The 22,661-nt window shown below is 36.7% G+C and overlaps 1 protein-coding gene across 1 annotated transcript in view; it reads left to right on the forward strand.

Moving 5' to 3' along the window:
• The first annotated feature begins 1,366 nt into the window (after positions 1–1,366).
• PTBP2 (polypyrimidine tract binding protein 2) overlaps positions 1,367–22,661 on the forward strand; it is a 49,475-nt gene continuing 28,180 nt past the window's right edge. The window contains exons 1-2 of the mRNA XM_008946871.1: positions 1,367–1,395; positions 13,658–13,733. Of these exons, the coding sequence (XP_008945119.1) occupies positions 13,712–13,733 (22 nt within the window). The 5' untranslated portion in view covers positions 1,367–1,395; positions 13,658–13,711. The remainder of the gene's footprint in view (positions 1,396–13,657; positions 13,734–22,661) is intronic.

Consider the following 22,661-nt stretch of genomic DNA (forward strand, 5'->3'; position numbering starts at 1 on the left):
GCTGAGGGCTTTGGGCCGTCTCCTACTTAGTGTAGTGCCCGAGACGCCGTAAAGGAGTCTATGTACCCCCATCTGCCCCCTCCAGCGCCCCAGGTTCTCTCCCTTCGGCTTCTCTTCCTTTCCCCTAGCCCCTCTCCTCGTCCCAGGCCGTGAGGTGAGGAGGGACGCTCCGTGGGGTTTGTTTTGGAGCTTCCTGGAGGGGAGGAGCGATACCGCCAAGAGCCAGATGTTGAGCTCTTTTGTTTTCAGAAACTGCCTGATAAGTCTTCTGATAAGGCTTCTCCCCCTCCCCAGCTGGAAAGATATCTTTGTGTAAAAAAGCCAAGGAAGGGAGGTTTCGAAGGAGCCAGCCGTAGGAGGCGGTGAGGGCCCTGGGTCCTGGTCGAGAGCTGGGATGGGCGGTCACTATACACAAGGCCTTCTTTCTGTTGGACCTGAAAAACGACTCTGGTGGCTGTAGCCTTGTCACTGAAAATACAATGTCTTCCAGCTTCCAAATGTTCTATTAAGTAGTTTGCTCTGCTTCAAACAGTGGAGCAATCTCTTTGGTATGCTTTAAGCATATAACCTTTCAACTGTGCGAGTTTTGAAGGCTTTTTATGGTTAGTTGTGATTATAATGTTGGAAGTTACAAATCCTGTCTGAGTAGTCTTGTCACTAATGAGAATTAAGTTGTGGAATGTTTTCCCATAGTCGTGTTTTGCTTTCAGTTTTTTTTTTTGGTGTGGACTTAGGTTTCTTTATGGATTCTGTGACACATTGTGAGTTATGAAGTCACAACCTCTTAAGAAAAAGATGTATGTTGACATACCTGTTGCAGAGTTTTGTATAAGAGTTCCTCATTAAAGTTCACTAAATTTAATTAAATTTCATATAGGTGTGACTGCCAATCCAGTCTTTTTTTTTTTCCAGTTAATTTCAAAAAACATCTTAATTGCTTTCTGCTGTAAGAAGAGCTGTAGGGTAGGCTATGTTCCTGAGCTATCTGTCTAGTTAATAGATGTGTGTGAGAAGTTTACTTGTTTTTAAATTCCTTTGTTTTCACCCTATGATCTCATGTAGTCCAGAAACCTGAGTTTCCTGGCACTGCTGCTTTGATGTAATGTTTGCTTGAAACTGGACTGTTTTGGAGCAGCCTATAGGTTGGGGGAGCTCAGTGGCTTTTGTCTTTTTTTTTTTTTTTCTTCCTTTTTTTTGGTATTTCAGTCCTGCGGTGGTCTTTGGACATGTTTTCTTCATTGGGGAAACTGTTGGGCTGTTTTGATTCCTCATCATTTTGGCATTGCAATACATTAAAAAGTTGGTTTTCTGAGGATAAATTGTTTGACTTGTGTTCTTGTTTTTTTTTTCTTTTTTTTTTACAGCATTGTCACTGATGTTGCAGTTGGTGTCAAGGTAGGATGTACACTTAGCAAATAAGTGGGCAAATTATTGATTCAAGATGAACTAATTTGAGCATCAGTAATTGCAAGCTGTAAGATTTTAACTAGTCATTGTCAGCTGATATAATTGATATTTAATCAGCAGTATATGCTTTATTAACCAAAAATCCCTAGAGGTTAATTGGAGGCTCTACACAAAAGACTGTTCTAGGCACTGAACTGTAAACAGTAGTTCTAGATTAATGTAGTGGTGTCAGCTTCTAATTTTAAAGCTTAATTTTGCAGATGTTTTTCAAAACAACACTTTCTCACTGTTGCATGGTGACTGTAAAAGACATGTTCTCTTCCTCCCTCCCCCCCTTTTTTTTTTTTTTTTCAAAACGGTTGCCTCTGAAGTTAAAAAAGAAGTGACTGTCTATAATAGAACACAAAAATGTGGGAAGTAGAATTTGTTATGTAGGCAAAGAGATGGGCATTTGCTTTGCTTTACTTTTTATTTCTGAAGTTCAGAAACATTAACGAATGCATGCAAGCAATTCTGTTTCAGTGGACTTTATAGCTATACTGTGTAGCTGCCTTTTCACCTGAAGCTGATCTATGTTAACTGCTTAGTAAGCCAGGTTTTGCCTAGTAAAGCTCTTTGGCTCAGATTCAGTATTGGTCCTGCTGGATTTGGACTAGGTCTTATATAATACAGCTGACCTGTAGACATAGCAGCTATTCTGTGAGATGTACCTGTATTATGTTTCTGAGCAAGCTTGCTTCTAGGAGGAGCTGCAAGAAGTCAGTTATGTAGATTCTGGACCCATCTGTCTCCACTTGTTGGAGCAGTATTGGAGACCAGCTTAACATCACTCTGAATCCAGAGGGAAGTGTAGTTATTAAGTACTTCTGTGGGAGCTAAACCAAATCAGTAGTATGAACCGGCATGAGTCTGTCTCCATTGCCTGGGAGGACAAAGTGTTAACTGATTAAAACTTCTGGAATGTATTTAGTGGCTTAGAGGAATTCTTAAGGAAGTTCAAATCTTTTGGAAGTAAACTGCCCCACATATCTTTGAGGCAGAACAATTTATAAATTCTCCTCAACTATGTCTAATGAAGAAGCAGTTTCAGGTAGACTGTGCATTGCTTGAACCTTGAATTCTGACATTCTCACTTCAGGAGAAGTAATGGATTCATTGTTCATTTAATTCTTAACTATGAGTGACTTAAAATCTTAGGAGAATTTGAGTGTTCATGAAATGCTGTAAGCAGGTAGTGTGATTTTTGGAACCATATTTTCAGATATTAGCCAGACAATGAAATAAAGACACTTGAGCTGACATAACTGGTTGTTCTTGTTGATTGTAGAAGTTATATCATGAATATAATGTTAGAAAGAAGGAAAGGCAGGTTTATCAGAGTGATTAAAATACAAGGAAAGGCATAGAAGTGTCAAAAAGATAGTGTTCTTTGCCTTGTAAAAATGGACTTATTCTCTAGATTTTAAAAGGAAACAATCCGGTTATGCATGGAAGTAGTGGGAATGAATAAATATGGTGATAATTTTCTGAAGAAAACTGTTAAATATGGGAGGACTAAACTGGATTGTGTTCTGGAGCTTCTGTAATTACCTCCACATACTAAAAAGAATGGAAAATGGAATTTCTTGCTAATTGGTACATGCAGTTTGGGTAGCAGTCTAATGCTAGCCTTAGTCATGTTTTGTGGAAGGCCATGTGAAACGTTTGTCCTTTATGTTCTCTGGTGACTGTTCATTGCGCTTGATGAAGGGATCTTTCAAAGTTGAGGAATGCTTTTGGTATACAAACAACTGGGAACATTAGTCTGTACTTGGCTGTTATCTTTTCTTCGGGGTGCTTTGGGAATGTGTAGGGAGCAAGTTTTGCATCCAGGGAGTGAGTGGCAGCAGCAGTTTTAGTGCTCTTTTGACACTGCTTTTATTGTGACTGGAGATAGCTATTGGAAGTGGGCAGGGATTTACCTGTGTGAAATAAATTTATCTAGCTAGCATATTTGTTTCACCTGGTGCCTTCTTTAGATTTTGCATCTACTGTGTATGTGCTGATCAGTTATGCAGCATGTTTGTGCTATATTCAATTATACTTGGAGGAAGGGAGCATGAGATATGACTGGGATTGTGAAATATCACCCTTCTGTTTGGCAAACTTTATCATCATCAGTCATGCTGATACAAATTTGAAAGTTACATTAACTGTTGCCTGGCTTTTTTTCCCCCTTAAACAGAAAAGTGAACATGTTAGTTATATTTTTAAGCTCATTTGTAAAAGAGTGATAGTAGAAGTTAACTACTGTAGTCTGAGAATTGTCTTTGAGTTAAAAAAAAGGTCTTTTCAGCTTTGGGGACTGCATGTGGGCAAGGAAAGTATAAAGTAAAAGGAATGCTTGTTTATAGTGTTTTACTAACAGTTTTATAGTCTCAGGTTTACCTGCTGATGAGGCTGTTAAATTTGAAGCTCCTACCATTTAATTGTGCTGTACATTTTGATTTGACTTACACATCAAACCATTCAGTGTTCAGTCTTGATTTGATTTTGGTGTTGAGTCACCAGGAATTAATACCAAAAGCTGAGAAAGACAGAAAAATGCAAATGGAGGTGGGAAAAAAACCCCAAATACCATTTGATAACTTGATTTACATAGAGTAGATGTGGGATTTGTGTAACTCAAAATATGCAGTGGGAACATGCTTCCCAGATGAAGTCTGTCAGAAGAGCAGTGTGCTTTAATTTCTGAAAGTGTTAAAACATGTCAGAACCCTGTCATAAGTATATATGAGGCAATTAATATTTGATTTGGTCTGTAATGTCTTGTTTTGCTTAGATTTTACATTTAAAATGCATAGACTTCTTCATGCATACTTGAAAAAAATTGCCATGTTATGTAAAACGTTTGCTTTTTTATTTTAAAAAGGTACATTTCAGTTGCTCTGTTTTTATTCCATGAGGTCCTTAAGTTCTAGTCTCAGACTTCACATTGCTCACTGGCTATATAGGTTTGAGTATGAGAATCTAAAAAGTGTGGTTTGAATTGCTGTCTTGTATGCTGTTTACAGTTACAATGCTTTAATCTGGATAAGTATGTAAGATTTGGCACTTGAAGTGATAGTCTTTTCCAACTATTGAATATATGAAATATATAATTTATCTTTTCTCTGGAGTAATTAAAAGAATCTTCAGAGGAGTATAAAATGTGGTGTAAAGAATATACAGGTACAGGGAATAATTTAGGTGAGCTTTTGGTGCATATTGGAGATGGTAGTTCTCTTTTACTGTATTTCATTGTGTGCCACTGCAGTTTAATGTGTTGCCTTTCTCCTGGATGGTATGCATAGCTGTGCGGTAAATAGAGCCTGAACAACTGAGTGACTCATTTTGTGTACATGCCTTGCACATTTCAGAGTGGCTGAGGTGTACTTCTACCTCATAGGAGAAAAGCATCAGTCGTTATTTCATGTATGCATTATTTGGTACATAGCATTTTGGAATTTGTGACATTGTTGACACTGCTTTGAGCTACGCTTGCCAAAAAGTGAGCTTCAGCTGCCAAGTGTGGCTAGCCCTGGTTACAGCTAGGAGAGAAAACGAATCTATTCCTGTAAACACAGTTTTGTAATGTGTAAAGGTGTGGGAATGGCCTTTTTCTCCAAAATTCATGACAGCAGCCTTTGCAGTATGCTTAAGAAAAGAGGGGATTCTTGGTGTATTTTTAATTGGTTATGTTAGGGTTGGGTAGAGGATCCTAAGCAGCACTATGCAAGTACTTTCTGATGGTTTTTGAAACAGTAATGTGTCACTAGGTCCCCCTCTTTCCTGGTTGCTAGAATTTTACATGGGCGAAGTGGTGTGGGGGAAGGGCAGTAGCTAAAACCAAAAGAGATACGAGGTGATGGAGGGAAGGAAAAGAGCATGAAGTAGCAGCATCTGTAAGTACTCTTGCAAGCACTAGCCACTTTTTTTTTTTTGTTATAATTCAAGTTTTGTGGGGTGATACCTTCTCTTACAAAATTGCAGAACACTGACCCTTTTTTGAGAACTGAGACTTTCCTTGTGGTAGAAAAAAAATGTGGATACATTGTGACATTTTATTTGAACTGTACACTATATAATAATCTGTGTAGGAAAAAAACCTCAGAAATTTTTAACAAGTTGTCAGAAGATAAGTTTATACTAAACTTAAGAAATGAGAAAGTGTATTTAAATAGTTTTTTCCTTTCAGTTTCTTTTTTTTCTGAAATCTATTTTGCCTTCACTGTCATCATTCTAGATACTTAAATAAAAGGGAGGGAGTGGTAGGGTAAAAACCTGTTTGACTTGTACAGACAAATGCTGTGCTCTGTTGTAATGTATTTAAAATGTTAGAATTATAGTTTTGAGCTGTCTTTGCATGTCTAATATAATTACTAGTAGATTGCTAATAGATTAGACAAAGTCTGCTAAGGGCAATGATAGAAAAATGGATTGTTTGTGAGTTGGAGGAACTGTTTTAATTTTGTTTAAGCTAGGGTAATGTTTTTAAATCAACTTATGACTAAGTACTTAGTCATAGCAACAGTAGACAGCAAAAATGTGCAGAACATTCTAGCAGTGAAGTAAAAATTGTGTTACCATGTTCAGAAGTTTAGAACCAACACCTGGATTTGTCTTTTCAGTGATGGTATAAGGAACGTGTCCTTTGTGACAAAAAATAACTTCTTTCATTGAAAGACATCTACTCTCTTTTTAACAGTAACTCCTGTAAATTGACCCTGTTTGAAATTTCATATTTATTTCCAGAACAGTCTACACCGATTCTTTTTCTTTGTAACTTTTTTTTTCTTAATGTTCATTCTGCTACCATAATATATGTAGAAAAATAAGGAGAGCTGAAAATGGAGAGAAGGGAAAAATGTTGAAAATCAGTTTGTGTTCTGTAGGAAGTATGCATCAATGTAAGGGAGGCTTAGTACACCTATTTGATATGTTTTGATGTTTGTCACTGATTGAAAGTCACCTACTTTTCATTTGTAATGGAACATCTATATTTGCATCTTAATTGAGGGGGTTGTAGGAAGAGAAGTGTGGTCACCTGCACTGTCTGAAGACTGAGCCAATACCAGCATGAAAATGTTTCCCACTTCTCAGAGCTTTAGGCCATGTTTTCACAAGCACATCAAGCTGCATTTCAGTTTTCTGTCACTTGTGCAACAGGTATGTGGGTTCACAAACCCAAACCTCTCTTGGGAATGTAACCAGGGTAAAGCTAAGCCGGTAACAGTGGGTTACATGCTTTTAGTCAGATTTGAAAGCGTGTGGTTGCATAAATCCTTGTAGCAACATAGAATTGGGGAGGACAGAAGAGAAACAAGTTGTTGGGGCCGGGGAGAAGGTAGAACCATTGCTTTTGGCAGTAGCTGGCTAAGTTGAGGTTGTGGTTTCACAAACTATAAATGGGACTGTGATGTTTGCTTTAGGAATTTGTGTTTCTTTTTTTTATAGCTGCAGGCACATAGAGCAATTTTTAGCTTTTCATAAAATTAGTTTTTCTATGAATGTGTAACATGAGTATTGAATTACAGACAAAATAGCACTAGGACTTTTTAAATTTATTAATGCAAAGTAACAGAAAATCAAGTAGAAAATACCTTCCTTGTGCATCTTATTTTGAGATATAGAAACTGCTACTGAAGGATCAAACCTGTACATGTAGGTGCTGTGATTCTCTAACCAGAATTCTGAGAACGCATCCAGGTGGTAGCTCCAGCAGGTTGTTCTCACCTGTTCTAATTTACTACCTGTTATGTACAGCTGCTTCAGCGTAGCACTCTCTGGTAAAAGTGGACTAGAAAGTCTGAAATACTGGAATAAATTATCTTGTTTGTCTGTTTTCTTCTGGCTGTTTAAAGTGTCTACTGGTACGTGACTAGAGTCTTGCCTGCAGTTTTTCATTAGAGTTGAAAGTTTGAAGGTTTCCAGATAAGGCGTGGTGGCGTGTTTTAAGTGGAGATTTGATTCCTTACTCTTCAGTTTAATCATCCATCTTGATCTTCATATGCTTTGAGAAATTTGGCTCTTTCCCATGTATTTTGAGAACCCTGGGGGCTCTTCAGAGGAATTGAGACTTGTCTCCTTTTAGTCTTAAAGACTCCCGATTTCCTTGATCACGCGCTCTCAATTTCTAAAAACTGTGTGTTTTCGTAGATGAGGTAAGTGGCCTATACCATGCCTATAGTTGCAAGAAAAAAAGAATAAAAGCTTAATTTTGTCCTAGATCCTTCCCAATTGAAAAAATGAGTGTAAAAATGGAGACGTTGGTTGTTAGGCTATATAAACCGTACATGATTGGCTGAGGACAGCATGAGAAAGAACTGAAGTGGGGAAGACAGTACAAAGAGTAAGTATAGAAAGGTCGTCATATCGTATCCACTTAGCTTCATGCTGAATTAAAAGCAAGTGATGTTATTAAGCACCTATGGAGATCATGGCCTTATATGATAAGATTACATGCTAATATAGTTAAATAGTGTAGTCTTGAAAAAAAAAATCAAGTAGACATTCTCCATATATGCAAGGCTCTGATGAAGTGATAACAAGCTTATAGTTCAAACTGTGTGCTTTGTAAATACCTATGAACCTGCATGGAATATCTTTTGGATTGTATATTTGGACTTGTCCTGTCCTGAATGAGACTTCTGCACTTATGATAGGTGTAACAATCAATTGATTTGGTAATTTGGGTTGCGTGTTTTTACAGTAGTTCTTAGAGCGTAAGGCAGATCAAGCGTTTCTTCTTCACTAAAGAGTATTTGAGGGTGTATTTATGTGGTGTCTCATTAGAAGTGTATCCTGTTAAAAATGAAGCATTCATTAAATTCTGATCCATTGCATGTAAACTGAACAAAGTTTATAAAGGCGGTGTTTGAGGGTTTAAAGTGTGTCCTGTTGCTTGCAACATTGTCCCCAAGGTTAATTCAGACATTGAATAGTGAAGCGGTGTGTTTGCAAGTATGTTTCTGTTAGAGGGGGATGTTTAATACCTAGGCTGGAATTCTTAGATGTTTCTATTCCTCTCCTGTAGTGCCATGTTTCTGTCTTTTAGATTGTTCCTGGATGTTGTTAGAAATGAAGTGTTTTACAATGCTGTTAGGTTTCTTTAAATCATGAGACCTGTATCCTAGATTGTCATATCCTTTGGGAAATCCATGCCTGTAGGCTGGGAATGACTGTGGTAAATGTGCAGTGCAGCTGAAGTTCCCCTTTTCTCTTTCATCTGGGAGAGGAGGGGAGAGAGGGATGGGGGGTGAGGACGTGGTGTGTGCAGTAGCATCCTGTTCTTGAGAGAGGCTTGTAATATCAGCAAATTTGAATACCATAAATGAGAGGATTTAACAGAAAATGTATTTTTCAATATCTTGGTGTGGTATTTATTTTTTCTAGTGGGAATTTCAGAAATTATTTTAGATGATGCTGTGGACTTTTTATCAAAGTGCAGTTTTGTCACTTTTTTTCTGTTTCTAGCAGTACTGGTTTAGTGTTCTTATATTGTAGTTCATCCACACGTGCTACTGGTACTATACACTAAGTTTGTTATGTTGGGTTCAGCCGTAACTTCTGATCAGTGTCTCCATAGCCCTGAATTATTGGCGAAAGATGATGACGTTTCTCTGTCATAAAGAGTTGTCAAAAAGTACTTTGATGCTTAAAAGACTAAACGTATATGGTAACTCTCAAACCAGAACTGTTACTCTATGAGTGTGTGTGGTTGTGGGGTGTTGTTGTTTTTTTGTTGGTTTTTTTTTTTTAAAACAACTTGGATGTAATAAAATCTGGGTATGTTTGAAATATTTAAAGCCCTATCTGGAATGTGAGGAAAATAGTTGGCAAAGACTTATAAATAGTCTATTTTTTATTTGATTAGTCTGGAAGGATAGTATGACTGTAATGACTTCCTGAAATTACATAGCTGCCTAATATAACCTGTGATAGCACGAAACTTTATAGTAGTCTGTTATGGGAGGGGAAAAAAAAAATCCTGCTCTGTAAATCCAGTTTGTATTGTGAAGGATTCTGAGTTGGTGATGACGGCTAAAGCTGGGAGCTAGGAGATTAATTTGCTAAGCTAGGGGCTTTTTCTTTCTCCTTCTATAATTGATTTTGTAAATTGTAGAAGAGACAGAGTATATACAATAAGTGTATTCATTTATAGAAATTAACTGAAATACTTAAGTCCTACAAATAGAAATATTTCGATTTATAGTATATTAAATAATTTTTTGTATATAATTTTTAAGTTTCTGTAAAATACATATACCAGTTCAAGACTTTGGACATTTCCCATCTTTTTCTGAAAGTGACCCTACATGTTTGTTTGATGTTAATTCCATTGGTTGAAGCCATAACATTAACATGCTGTTTTCACACCAGGAATGGAAATGCTCTCATGGGGGCAATGGTGTGATAACATGGGCTTCATTCAATGGACAATAATGACTCTGCAATAAGTTTAAGGTTCACTTGCTGCAGGAAATGAGTTTGCCATTTCCCTTGTTTATTTTGTTTAATGGTATTTTGGTAGATGCTGGTTTCATGAAGAAACATTCTAGCTATCTCTGATATGAATAGGTGTTTAGCTTTTTTGAAAGATTAATGTTCTTGACATTGTTGGCAGAGAAATATGGCATTGAAAACTTGTGCTGTTGAGGACTAGCTGTTAGATGACCTATTAATAGTGTAGTAGCAGTTTGTACTACTTTTGTCCTTGAATATCCATTTTAGCATGAGGGAAGGAGATTATAAATTAGTCTCTTCCATGTTGCTATTATAGGAACTTTCCTTTGCAGTCTATGACAAAATAAAATTGCGGGTTTTTTTGTTAGTTTGTTATTTTAACTTGCTTGGCCATTTCTGTGATCTGTGTTCATATGATCCTCAGTTTTGTTATATGATCTTAAACTTGCTTTTATTTAGAACACAGCAGTTAGCACAGATGGGGAAAATAGTTATGTGAATGTTGTTCTTGGATTGCCCATTCTTCATTGAATGTGACTTGTGATGTTCTTCAAAGATCTGGCTTTAGTTTCTTTTTCTGTGAAACAATCAATGGAATTTACCTAAATTATTTCAAAAGTTTCTTTGCTTTGCATGATATGGCTAGCAGAACTGGTGTGCTTTAGAGTAAGGCTAGCACATATTCCAAGATACTTAGGAAATAGGTTATAATTCTGAAGTTTGTGTGTAAGGTAGCAGAATGATGAAGAGCTCTGCTTGGACAAGATGCCAGTCCTTTTTAGCCTAGCAACATTTAAAAGAGAATGCACATAAAAACAAAGCAAGCACTCCAAACCACAAATCGTATAAAGTCTTATCTCTGCTGAATAAATGTAAGTAAAATAAGTTTTAATGTCTGAGCTGTAATTCAGGGGGTGTTTGTGTCACACAGTAATGCCAGTCTAAGAGTACACATTGGCTTACTTGAAATCCTTATATTAAATTGCTTTACTGAACAACTGTCATCTTAAGATAACCCTTTTAAAGTGAATGAGAACTACCAGGCAGTTACTACTTTTTATTTTGTAACTTAGCTGCTCTGTGTCCAAGTACATCATGAGTCTTTTGCTGCATAGCTGATTTTAAAGTTAGTGCAGAGGTCTCCAGGCAGCGTAAGAACTGATAAGGAAAATTAAACGTATCTATCTAATAAGATGATTAGAGTAAGAGATATCTTTGTCTTTTACCAAATGCTTGGCAAGTATGTATGGGAATGAGTTAGCAGATGTTTGTTATACATTTGTGATTTCATGGTGAACTGGAAGAACATTCCACATGTGAGCCTGTACGTGTGTGAACCAGACTTGTGAACACTGATGTGAATAAACCAAATGTAGAATATACGATATGTGCCAATAGAAGGAATTCACATCTACGTAGTCTTCTGAAGCAAAACTCCTAAAACTTTTTGAAGTGTAATGACAAAATCTTGTGATTGACTCTGAAAGTATTAATAAAATGAAAAATTGTGTTTTAAAATGAAAACTCTTAACTGTTCGTGAAACACAAGCGCAGTAACTGAAGATCCAGTCTATTGAGTAACTTGTCTTTTGGATTTTTTTTTTGCTGTGGATTAACAAATTAACAGCTTTTTGCAAGCCTTACTAGGAGCCAGGAATTTATGTAATCACTCATTCTAGTAGTCAGCAGTTGCTGATGTAAGTAACTTTTTGAAGCTGAAGACAGCTCAAATTGAGATATTTCAGAATTGTCAAGTTCCTGCAGGTTTTGGCAAGAACATTGATTATGTACTGGGGATACTTCAGCTGTTTATGTAGAAATTGCTGTACTGTTGCAAATAATGCCTGGCATATTAAGGGGGAAAAGAAATGCTGTTGAATTATCTTAATATACCTGACTGTGAACTGGTTGATCCTGTGCTGCTGCTTCTCCCTGCCCAGTTGAGCTGCCCAGGCTATGCATAGGGGCTTCCAAGCCAGGCTACGTGGGTAGCTGTGAGGAGATTCATTGTCTAAGCTTATACTGCTAATAATCTTGAACTTTACAATATTCTACTCATATAAATATCATGTTAGAAAAATAGAATGTTGAAACACATTCATTCTCTTAAAATTCTACTGAGTGCCTGGGTTAGTGTATTATCTTTAGAGTAGAAAACAATGCAGTTTGAATAATGGAGAGTTTAACTTCTCTAACATATTTCTCAGGTTTGTCCAGCTAAATTTTTTTTTCCTTTATATTTGATTAGAGATCTGTCCCTACGTTGAGAAGGACAAGATGTGGTCCATCTCATGGTCCTACCTAATCTTTTTGTTAGGCATTGTTCAATTTTAAAGGATCTCTGTTCTTGACTTGATAGGCACAGCTTTATTGATTGTGACGTACTGTTGAGAGCTTAGCATATTCAATAAACTGTAAAAAGATTCTTCAGAGCTGATGTTGAAAACTGTAACTCTAATGGCTCTATATGTGCATACACAGATACACTATTTTTAAGAGCTTTTGGATTTCAGATGTGGTTAAACAAACTTGAACATACTGTTCTGTGTATGGATACACATACAGTGCACTATGATCAAATGGTAAAAGTTTGATTTTATGCATCTTGCAACCATGCTGCCTGGAAAGGTGATATGGTTAGGTTAATTTAATATGCTGTGTTCAGGTGCCCTGTAGAACATATTCACTGTCTATTCTTAAGATTCTATTGTTGTATCCACAACAGAATTAAAACCGTTTATTTTTATAAAGATAGGCAGTAACTGTTTTCTTTCCTCAGTTCCATTTTAACAGTGACCTGAATTAGTGTTAAGGGTGCTGGGGAAATAACTTCCAAAGTGGGGAACAAAGCAATAAGAAATTAATCTTCAAAAGATGTCAGACTTACTCACTTGCAAAAAAAAAAAAAAAAAAATTGAAATTAAAGCTGTATTTTTGAGAGCTGAAGTCTTGAGGGATGCAGGGGGTAAAATAAAGTGAGGGAAGGGGGACTGAAGGTGTGAAAAAAGGACAAAAGCCTCTTCAGCCTTGTCTGATGCTTATCTTGCAAATCATAGGAAAGGAAAATATCTTGTAAGTTTTCACTATAAACCCTCCTCTGATTTTTGCAGCACATTTTTGAATAATCTTCAAAACCACCATTTAATTTATATTTATTGTGTTTTAAGAATTATAATGAAGATGTAATTCCCTGCCCTAGAGTTGTGTTTTGCAGGACAAATAGGTGTCCCCAAAATGAAAATTGATAATTCCCTATGAAGACATGTATTTATTCCTTTTTAAATAGGGTTGTTAGAATTGAACTAAACTCCATATTTCTGTTCGTATAGATTTCCCTTGTAGTCTGAGCTAGATATAATTTAAGATATTTGTATGTTAAAATATTAAAACAATAAATCAATTTAAATGTTATTGAAATAGACTAGATATAGTTGATTATAATAATATTTTAATTTGAAATGCTGGACAAAATTATTGTTCAGCAGTTCTCGTGTCTTGAGGTGGCTTCATTTCAGTGGTGGGTGAAACAACTCTGCTTAAGCTGCTCATATTTCAAAGAATGCCATGTACATATACTGTTTTACTTAGATTTCTAGTTGTTGCACTTATCTGAATAGAGGAAGTCTGCCAAATCTGAATAGGCTTGGTTATGCTTGCTTAAGTTCTTCTAAAGGTTTTCCCTGTTAAACTGCCATTTTTAATATAATCTTTAAAAAAACCACAAAATAGAGGAAAAAAAAAAATCTTACTGTCTCTTTCTTTTTAGAGAGGATCTGACGAACTTCTTTCAGGCAGTGTACTCAATAGCCCGAACTCTAACATGAGCAGCATGGTAGTTACTGGTAAGTGATGCCCTTTCAAAGGAGAAATCTTATCATTTGTACTTGGACTCATTGCTGGTTTACAAGTGGAGAACACTGAAACAAGAATCTGTTATGCTATAGAGGGATAAACTGTTGGCATGTATTAGACTGTAGTCACCTTGTGTATACTCACAAACCTTGGGTATGTGAGTAGTCCCATAGGACAGGAAGCAACTTTCAGATGTCTGTACACTACATTGTTCACGGATGATGACGCTTGTCTTGTGCAGCTGCCTTCAGAGTAAGGAATCGCAACTACCAAGCAAAGGTAAACGGTTTAACTCCTGTATGACAGCAGCTTTTTCACCCAGAGACACCTGTTGAGTTTGGGCATTACAGGGGAGAATCCTATGCTGGTTTCATAATACAGTACGGATTCAGGAAAACAAGAGTTTGCTGTGTTCTAGTTCAGACTGCTAAAGCAGGAAACTTCACTTTGCTACTTAAGTCTGAGATCACAGCTGTAGAATCTCAGAATGTCAGTGCAAAGTGAGTTCTTTAGTCAAATTTCTGGTGATGTTAGCTGGAAAGGCTTTGCATGAGTTGGCACATGATAAAATGCCTTCTGTTGCAGTTAATGCTTCTGTATGTTGCATGTGTATTGAGTTCCCTTGGAGGGATCGCTTCAGAGGTCTTGGTTTTTCCTTTCTTATTTTTTTCCTGGTTTTTTTTTTTTTTTTTCCCTTTTTCAGAGGAATTGGTTCATAGCATCAGTGTTGCTGGGCTTTCCAAATAGTTGCCTGGCTCACTGCTTTAATGGGCCTAATCAACTTCTCCATATTTACGTGTTGAGCACCATAGTCGCTGGTATTAACAGACTCTTTCCTTTTAATCTAGAAGTGAAAGATTGGGACTCAGGCTGTAATTTCATGTTATATCTAGGGTGTTGCGATGGCAGCTCTTGCCTGAATGGGTAGTTCAGTGTTTTCTCATCCTCCATACTTGGCACAAGCAGAAACACAACACCTTCCACACCAGCTCTGTATGTTTCTGCTAAACTCTCTCTGTTGGAGTGCTCATACACTTGCCGAGTGAGCTAAGCCAGCATTAAACTGTACTGCCAAAAAGTGTAGTTTTCCCTTGGAGCAACTTACTCATGAATTACATGGCTGCGCAATTGCGAGATTCACTACAGTGTGGGTTGGAGGAGTGGCAGCAAAAGAGAGAATCACTTCTATTGGCAGTTCTGTAACCAAAAGTGAAGAGATGGACTTTTTTTTAAATAGACAAAAAATGCAGTGTAATGCATTCAGAACTCTCTTAGAAAGCCAGAACACTTACTTCCACTGTTTTTCTTCTTGCTTGTTCATGAAAGAGTTCCCACTTCTTGTTTCTTGACATCCTCTGCAGCCCGGGATATTAGTGCTTCAGTGATTTGCTTTACTTGAATGAGAAAAGGAATGAGAAGGATTGTGGATTGTGTGTGATGGTTTGGATTTGGGCAATAGGAAGGGGAGGGAAAACACAGTCCTGAATCTTACCAAATTTTCCATATGTTTTCAGACAAATGTATAGTTCTGGAAAGATAAATGCAAGTTAATTTATCAAAGGAAAAAAAATACTAAAACCTGTAAGGAAAAATAGAAATAAGTTATTGTAATTTAGAATTTTCAGAAGAAAAAAATAAAGAAGCATAAAACTTTAAATAGAAATTCTTTCCTCCTCAAAAAGTTCTTAAAATTAATTGGAATGTTTTGGTTCCTTTATGAGTACTTGGGAATTTGGTGGATTAACAAATACAGATTCTCCTTCCAACTTTGCTTTTGTTTTCTACCATTTTTAAGCTGATTTTGGGGTGGTTGAGATGTTTCTTTGGTGGTGATGCTTTTTTTTTGTGGTGAGTTTTTTTGTTTGTGGTTTTTTTGGTTACAAAAAAATAAGTACTTGTGAGAGTTTTCAAGTTAATTGATTCTTTACATCTTATACAGGTAAGACCTTGATATGTCTCTAGGTATCCAGAACCACAAATGACTTATCAGAAATTAACAAGAAAAAATGATCTGAGTAGTAGCCTAGTTACTGTAGTATCAATTGCCTGTTAGAAAAGTTTCTCTATTAATTGTGCAAAACATGAAGGAGATTGGTGGAAAAATAATCCCCAAAAAACCCTAACCCAGAGATCTGAATGCAATATTCTAATGCAAGCCATTCTCTGTAGAAGTCAGTGGAAGGGCCAGTTTGGATTGTGAGTTTTTTTTGTTTTGTTTTGTTTTTTGTTTTTGTTAAGTGGTTTCATAAAATCACAGAATGGTTTGGGTTGGAAGGGACCTTAAAGATCATCTAGTTCCAAGCCCCTTGCCATGCCGCAGGACAGGGCTGCACACGCCCCCAGCCAACCTGGCCTTGAACGCCTCCAGTGTTGGAGCATCCACAGCTTCCCTGGGCAACCTGTTCTGGTGTCGCGGCACCCTTAGAAATTAGGAAGAAGTTCTTCACTATAACGTAAATTTACCCTCTTTCATTTGAAGCCATTACCCTATATCCTATCACTACAAGCCCTTTTAAAAGGTCCCTTCCTAGTTTTTTTTGTAGGGCCCCTTCAAATACTGGAAGGTCACAAAAAGGTCTCCCCAGAGCCTTCTACTCTTCAGGCTGAACAACCTAATTTCTTTCAGCCTGTCCTAGGAGGAGAGATGTTCCAGCCCTCTGATCATTTTTATGGTCCTTCTCTGGACCTGCTCCAACAGGCCCATGTCCTTCTTGTGTTGAGGACCCCAGAGCTGGATGCAGTACCCCAGGTGTGGTCTCCTGAGAGCGGAGCAGAGGGGGAGAATCACGTCCCTTGACCTGCTGGCCACACTTTTAATGCAGCCCAGGATCGGGTTGGCTTTTTGAGCTGCGCTTGCACATTTTTGGCTCATGTTGAGCTTTTCATTAACCAGCACCCCAGGTCTGTATTTGTGCTTGGGATTGCCTCAAACCAGGTCATTGATGAAGATGTTAAACAGCACTGGTCCCAGTACTGACCCCTGAAGAAAGCCATTCACTCGTCTCTGTGTGGACACTGAACCATTGACTGCAACTCTTTGAGTGCAGCCTCCAGCCAGTTACTTATGCATCAAGTGGCCCCTCTGTCAAATCCAAGTCTCTCCAATTTAGAGACCAAGTTGTTGTGTGGTACAGCATCAAACATCTTGTACCAGTCCAGGTAGATGACATAGGATGCTCTTCACTTAGCACTAACAGTGTAATTCCACTGTAAAAGGCCACCAAATTTGCCAGGCAGTCTGCCTTTGAGAAGCTGTATTGGTTGCCACCAATCACCTCCCCTTTGTCCATGTGCCTCAGAGTCTTCAGGAGGATCTGCTTCATGATCTTGCCAAGCACACAGGTAAGACTGACAGGCCTGTAGTTACCAAGGTCTTCCTTCCTTCACTTTTTGAAAATGGGGTTTAAAAGGGGGTTTCCCCTTTTCCAGCCAGTGGGAACTTCACAAGACTGCCATGACTTTTCAAATATGATGGAAAACCACTTAGCAGCTTTATCTGTCAGTTCCTTCAGGACCCGTGGATGGATCTCATTGGGTCCTATTGACTTGTACACCTTCAGGTTCTTTCAGATTTTTTGCTTTTTGCCTGCTTTTGTTAATGGCATTAAAACCCTCTGTAGAGCAGGCTAAATTTGTAGTTCAGTGTTATTACTGTTATGGTATATATCTTCCCGTAGCTCTCTTGTTTGTTATGATCCTGGAAGTGCTTTTTCTAAATTTGTGCAGTTTTCAAGTTAAGATTGTAGACACAGAAGTAATTAGATCTGAAATGGTAACCAACACACTAGTTTTTCTGTTACTATCTTCTGAAGCAAAATTAGTTCAGACATCCTTTATGTCCAAATTAACGTCTTCCTTTTGCTTCAGTTCTCTTGTTACTTTTCCCTTTAAAAGAAATTTAAACTTTAAAGAACAGAGTTGGGTTTTTTCTTCCTGTAGCCAAGGAATTGTAGTGTTCAATCTTCCTCAGATTTTCTAGGGCTTAAGAGAATCTGTAATAATTAAGTTGGTTGTAAGTCAACATGTTGTAGAAATTGTCCTGCTCTTTAATTGTTAAAACTAATATATCTTATTGCCTTTTTATTCTTAGAGTTTGGAAGTGCCATGATATTATGAGACCTGGTCATTGTTTTCTGGTTTTGACCTTATTTCTTTCAACATCATATCCCATATTTTTCCAAAGGAAAGAGTCAGTTTGTAATCCTCTGAGCCTTACTGGGGAAAGTACAAACAATCAAAAGCTGAGTTGTCACTATTAGTTCCCTTACAGGCCTAAACGCAAAGCAAAAACTTGTTAATCATAGCCTCATTTCTTCCTGAATCTCCATGGTAGATTGTCTAAGTTGTCAAAAAAAGGACCTTTTTATGGAAGTGGATGGTTTTGGTAGAACTGGGGGGCTGTCTTCAGGGGTGAGACTAGAGGTGAGGTTTTTAAAAATGATGATACTACCCTTTTATCATGGTAACAGTTGCATTAGGTTTTTGTGGTATTTGGTGGCATACAGTTAGAAAACTGTAGCATTTTAATGTTTTTATAAATATTCTTGATCTAATTATATTTATCAGAAAAAGGTATGAAAGATGCATGCTTTCTCTGCCCTGTAGGGAGTCTTATATATATATTAATCCCTCTCTATTTTTTTTAATGAAAGAAACTTGCATTCTTTTCATTCTTACTGATTTGAACCAATGATAATTTGATAATCAATATGGAATTAAGGACAGTACTGGCATGTTGTACTGCTGTGCAAAGGACACCTCTCAAAATACAAGGCCTGATCCTTGAGCATTTTCTAAACAACTTTGTTATCATTAGTCATCTTCAAGACTATAAGTGAAAGCAAATGGACATAGTTATATTAATATTCACTACAAGTCAAGTTACTGTCTTGAGTACTTTGTGTGTCTTTTGTAAAAGAACAGCCTTAAAGTTAGAAAATTGAGGATGACTTCCATGTGAGTTCTTATGCCACTTGTTTCTGAACCCTTGTACCTCCTGTTTGGACTTAATTTGGTTACTGTCCTTATTGTTGTGGAATTTGATTTCAGTTAAACATTTATATTTAAGTATACAAGAATTTATTTTTTCCTGAATTAGTTAATGAGCAGTATGGCAGAACATCATTCTGTAAACATTGAGGGAAGAATCACATCTACTAGATCAGAACTTCTTGCAAGGGAGAACAGCTGGTAAGGTTCCAGGTCAGCAAATATTTCAGCTTTTCTAAGAATTTCTCTTTTTGAAGTTAGATACTTAAGTTTCTGAGCTTTTTAGCACCAGCCGACATTGATACATTCAAGTTGTATTGTCAGAGCCAAAACTGCTGCTTGAACTGCTAGTAGGCTTTTGTTCAGCTTTTCTGAAAATATTGTTAAAGTCTTGTCCCATTTTCTGTCATAATCTTGCTTAGTTCTGATCTCTTGGGGAGAGTATAACCCCTCTCAGAAAGATCTGTGAAATTTTTTTTTTTTCCATGTTGATGCACAAGAGACTTACTGGAAAGGCCATTTAGGGAAACTTAAATATGGTTTGTTAACAATATTCTGAGAAACCAGAACTGAAGCCAGGAGATTTTAAAAACTATTTTTGAGTCTGGGTGTTTTTAAAGAACTTAGTTATGCACATTGTAAGTGGTTGTACATATCTTTTGTCACCTTTCAGTGCTGTATACCTGAGTTGCTTATTCTACAACTTTTAAATCAAAGAAAAAAACAGTCCCTTTTCTTTAAGGATTAGAAAAGGCATTTACTCTGTGATTTTTTTTTATTTTTTTTTTTTTTTTTATGCAGAACTTCTTGTGAGGCTTTTTTTAGGCAGAGGACTGCTTAGTGGAAGTTGTAGGAACTGTTCAATCTATATACATAGAGAGATGAAGACACTCATACTGCATAGCTGAAATCCATACAAAAAGTCTGCAGTTTTTTAAAGGAAGTAGATTAAAAGTGAAAGAAGTTGATGAAAGCTTTATCAAAATTGGCTTGTCAAAGACAAGGGATTGAAGCAGAAGCATGGGAAGGTGTTTTTTTGTTTGTTTTTTTTTTTTTTCCATAACTGCCACCATTGTCATTGTTCACATTTGTGTGTTTTAAGTTCAACCAGTAAAACAAATAACCTCACCAAACTCCTGGAGGTATAAACTATACTATTAATCTTGATCTTGATTTTACTTCATTAGCAGGGATTGTTAGCAGTGACTGTGGTAGGTAATTCGTTGTATTAAGAGAATACTTAACGCTGAGACATACAAGCTAATAATATTTCAAGTGCTGTGTTTAATTCAGGGAATAAACATAGATGTGCTGGTTTTGATGGCACATTACATAAAATGGGTTATTAGTTAACATTAATGATGCCTAGACATAGGTAATTCACTTTTGAAATTTGTGAATTGATTACAATTAATAGTAATTGGAAAGATTTGTGGTAGTACAGGACATGTGATCAGAAAATGTAATCATTTAATAGCAGACTATGCTTTTAACACTTTTCAACACATATAAATGGGTGTGTGGATGAACTAAATTATAATGCTCTGAATTCCTGAACAATATGTCTTTTGTGTAAATTAAGAAACTTAAAAAACCCCACAAAAATACCCCAAAAAAACCCACAAAACCAACCAAACAAAAAACCACACAAACCCACGAAACAAACCAGAGAACCAAACACCTCCCAGAAAATCAGGAAATAATAAAATATGGCTATTTAGTTAATTTCTATGTATATCACTATGCTGTGGTAATTCATTTGTGTTTCACTTCAGCTGTGTTTCACTCTGGCTGTCATATGTTTATGTATTTCAAGGACCAAAGGAAAGTGCGTTAATTTTAGACTTTACAACGTCGAACAGGCATACTGCCATATCATGTTACCATAATTGCAAGGAAAACTTAAAACAGCACAGTGGGTTTTGAAACAGGTGCAGCCTATGTGAAGATGTTCCAGTTCAAAGCTGTGTAGTTAATTTTTTAATTGCTTGATGGTGTTTGCTTATTTAAGCTCAAATTCCTGATAGGCAGTATTCTTTGTACTGTAAGACTTTTATTACAGATTGTTCAAGATTTTCCTTTGCACATGGCCCAGGTCTATGGTAAAAAATCCACCTATTGTTGCAGGTTAATGATTTAGTTCAAGTGATAAGACTTCCACAACGTAAGTGGCCTAGCAGTGCAGGGATAATGGAGTACAAAATACTCTGAAATATGAAGTCTAGCAGAACACACTCATCTCCCAAGCCTCAAAACAACCCCACGCACCAACCAATAAAGCATAATTAACACACAACATGTAACCTTTAATTTTTTTAGTAAATGGAGACTTCAGAGAATGTCATTCTTCATGTTTTGTGTGATGTTTTGAGTGCGGTATTTGCTTTTTGTTCTTTCTCTCAAACATTTTAAATTCTACAGTTTTATCTTTAGCTTGAACTTCTGAAGATGTCTGTACTAAAACAGAGGTCCTGTTTTCTTATTTTGGAGACCTGTTGGCACTCGTGGATAAATTTGTCAGTGGATCAGACCAAAGGTCTCTTCTGCCTCCATTCTATCTGTAACAGCAGGCTAAGTGTACATATTTAAGGAGAGAACCTCAGAACTGAAGCCACAGTGGTCTGTTACACCCTCCCAATTTGTTGCTTGTGGTTTCCTTCAGTGATTGTGTTCAATAGCAATTGCAATATTTAATCTTTCTGTCTGGTCATAATTCACAGTTGTAAACTAGGTATCTTCATAACTGTGTTGCCTTTCTCTTAGCCAGGTATTTCCTGTGAGGATATGTCTTATATTGTACTTGTTGATAATGTTGAATTTCATATACTTAGCTAATGTGAAACAAGTACCACCTTCTACATTAGCAACAAAATGAATAGTATTGTTAGTTATCTTATTATCTTTAATGTATAAACTGATTGGAAGATGAAATAAGTGTTTCAGGAAAGTAATTATTTACATTTTATTCTATAGTTGGTGGTTGGTGTGTGTGGACAGTTGTGAAACAGTGTCTCCTGCAGAAAGGGTGTTTATCAATTATGTCACTAGTGCACATTTGCAGGGATTTATGGGCAGCATTGTATGATTAATTTTTAAAATTTTCACCCCTTCTTTCCAGGAAATAAGAAGTGAAAACAGTTTCTTTACACTCTTTATAGTTACATTTACGTATTAGGAGATTGTTTAACTATGAAAGGCTATTGTAAAGGAAAATTACATATCTAAAATTTCATGTATTTTCAAAGTTAAATTATGTATTTTTGGCCTCAGAATACTTTAGGTCATATTTATGTTTCTCAAAAAATAAATAAAAGTGTGCAGAGAAGAATTCCTCTAGGATGAAATATTATCAAAATGTATTTTCAAAAATAGTCATCAGCAGCAAGTAAATTATTCACTGTTTGCTAAGAGTAATGCTAAACTTCAAGATCAGTTTTTCTGCAAAAACTGCTTGGGCACATTGAATCTTCATAGCTTGAACGATTGAATGCCTTGGACTTGCAGTATGCATTGTACATTGCAATTAATTCTGTTCCCTATATGTATAGGATTCTATTTCTGTGTTTAATACATGAAGAGTGCTATCTAAAAATGCAGGGGACCCAAGTTGTTCATATAATGGCCATGCATAGGCTTTACCAATTCTTAAGCATTCAGTTTCACCAACTTGATTTATTCTAAATTGAAGGAACTCTGTGCAATAGGGATGTGCCCTATGTATCAATAACATTTCAACGGTAGCAACCTGTTCAGGTGGCAGAATAGTGCTTTGAAGGCCATTTGTAGAGATGAGATTTTGTTTAGAAACAGACAGCTGTCTATAGACAGGTGTCATATGGAAACTGGATTTTTCTTCTTTTTGATGGTGAGCCAGAGAGGGCTTACATCAATGCATTGGCTGTTACAGAACAGGGCTTTTTTTTCCATAT

Source organism: Merops nubicus, unplaced genomic scaffold, assembly GCF_000691845.1.
Source record: "Merops nubicus isolate BGI_N331 unplaced genomic scaffold, ASM69184v1 scaffold13449, whole genome shotgun sequence".
Taxonomy (NCBI): domain Eukaryota; kingdom Metazoa; phylum Chordata; class Aves; order Coraciiformes; family Meropidae; genus Merops; species Merops nubicus.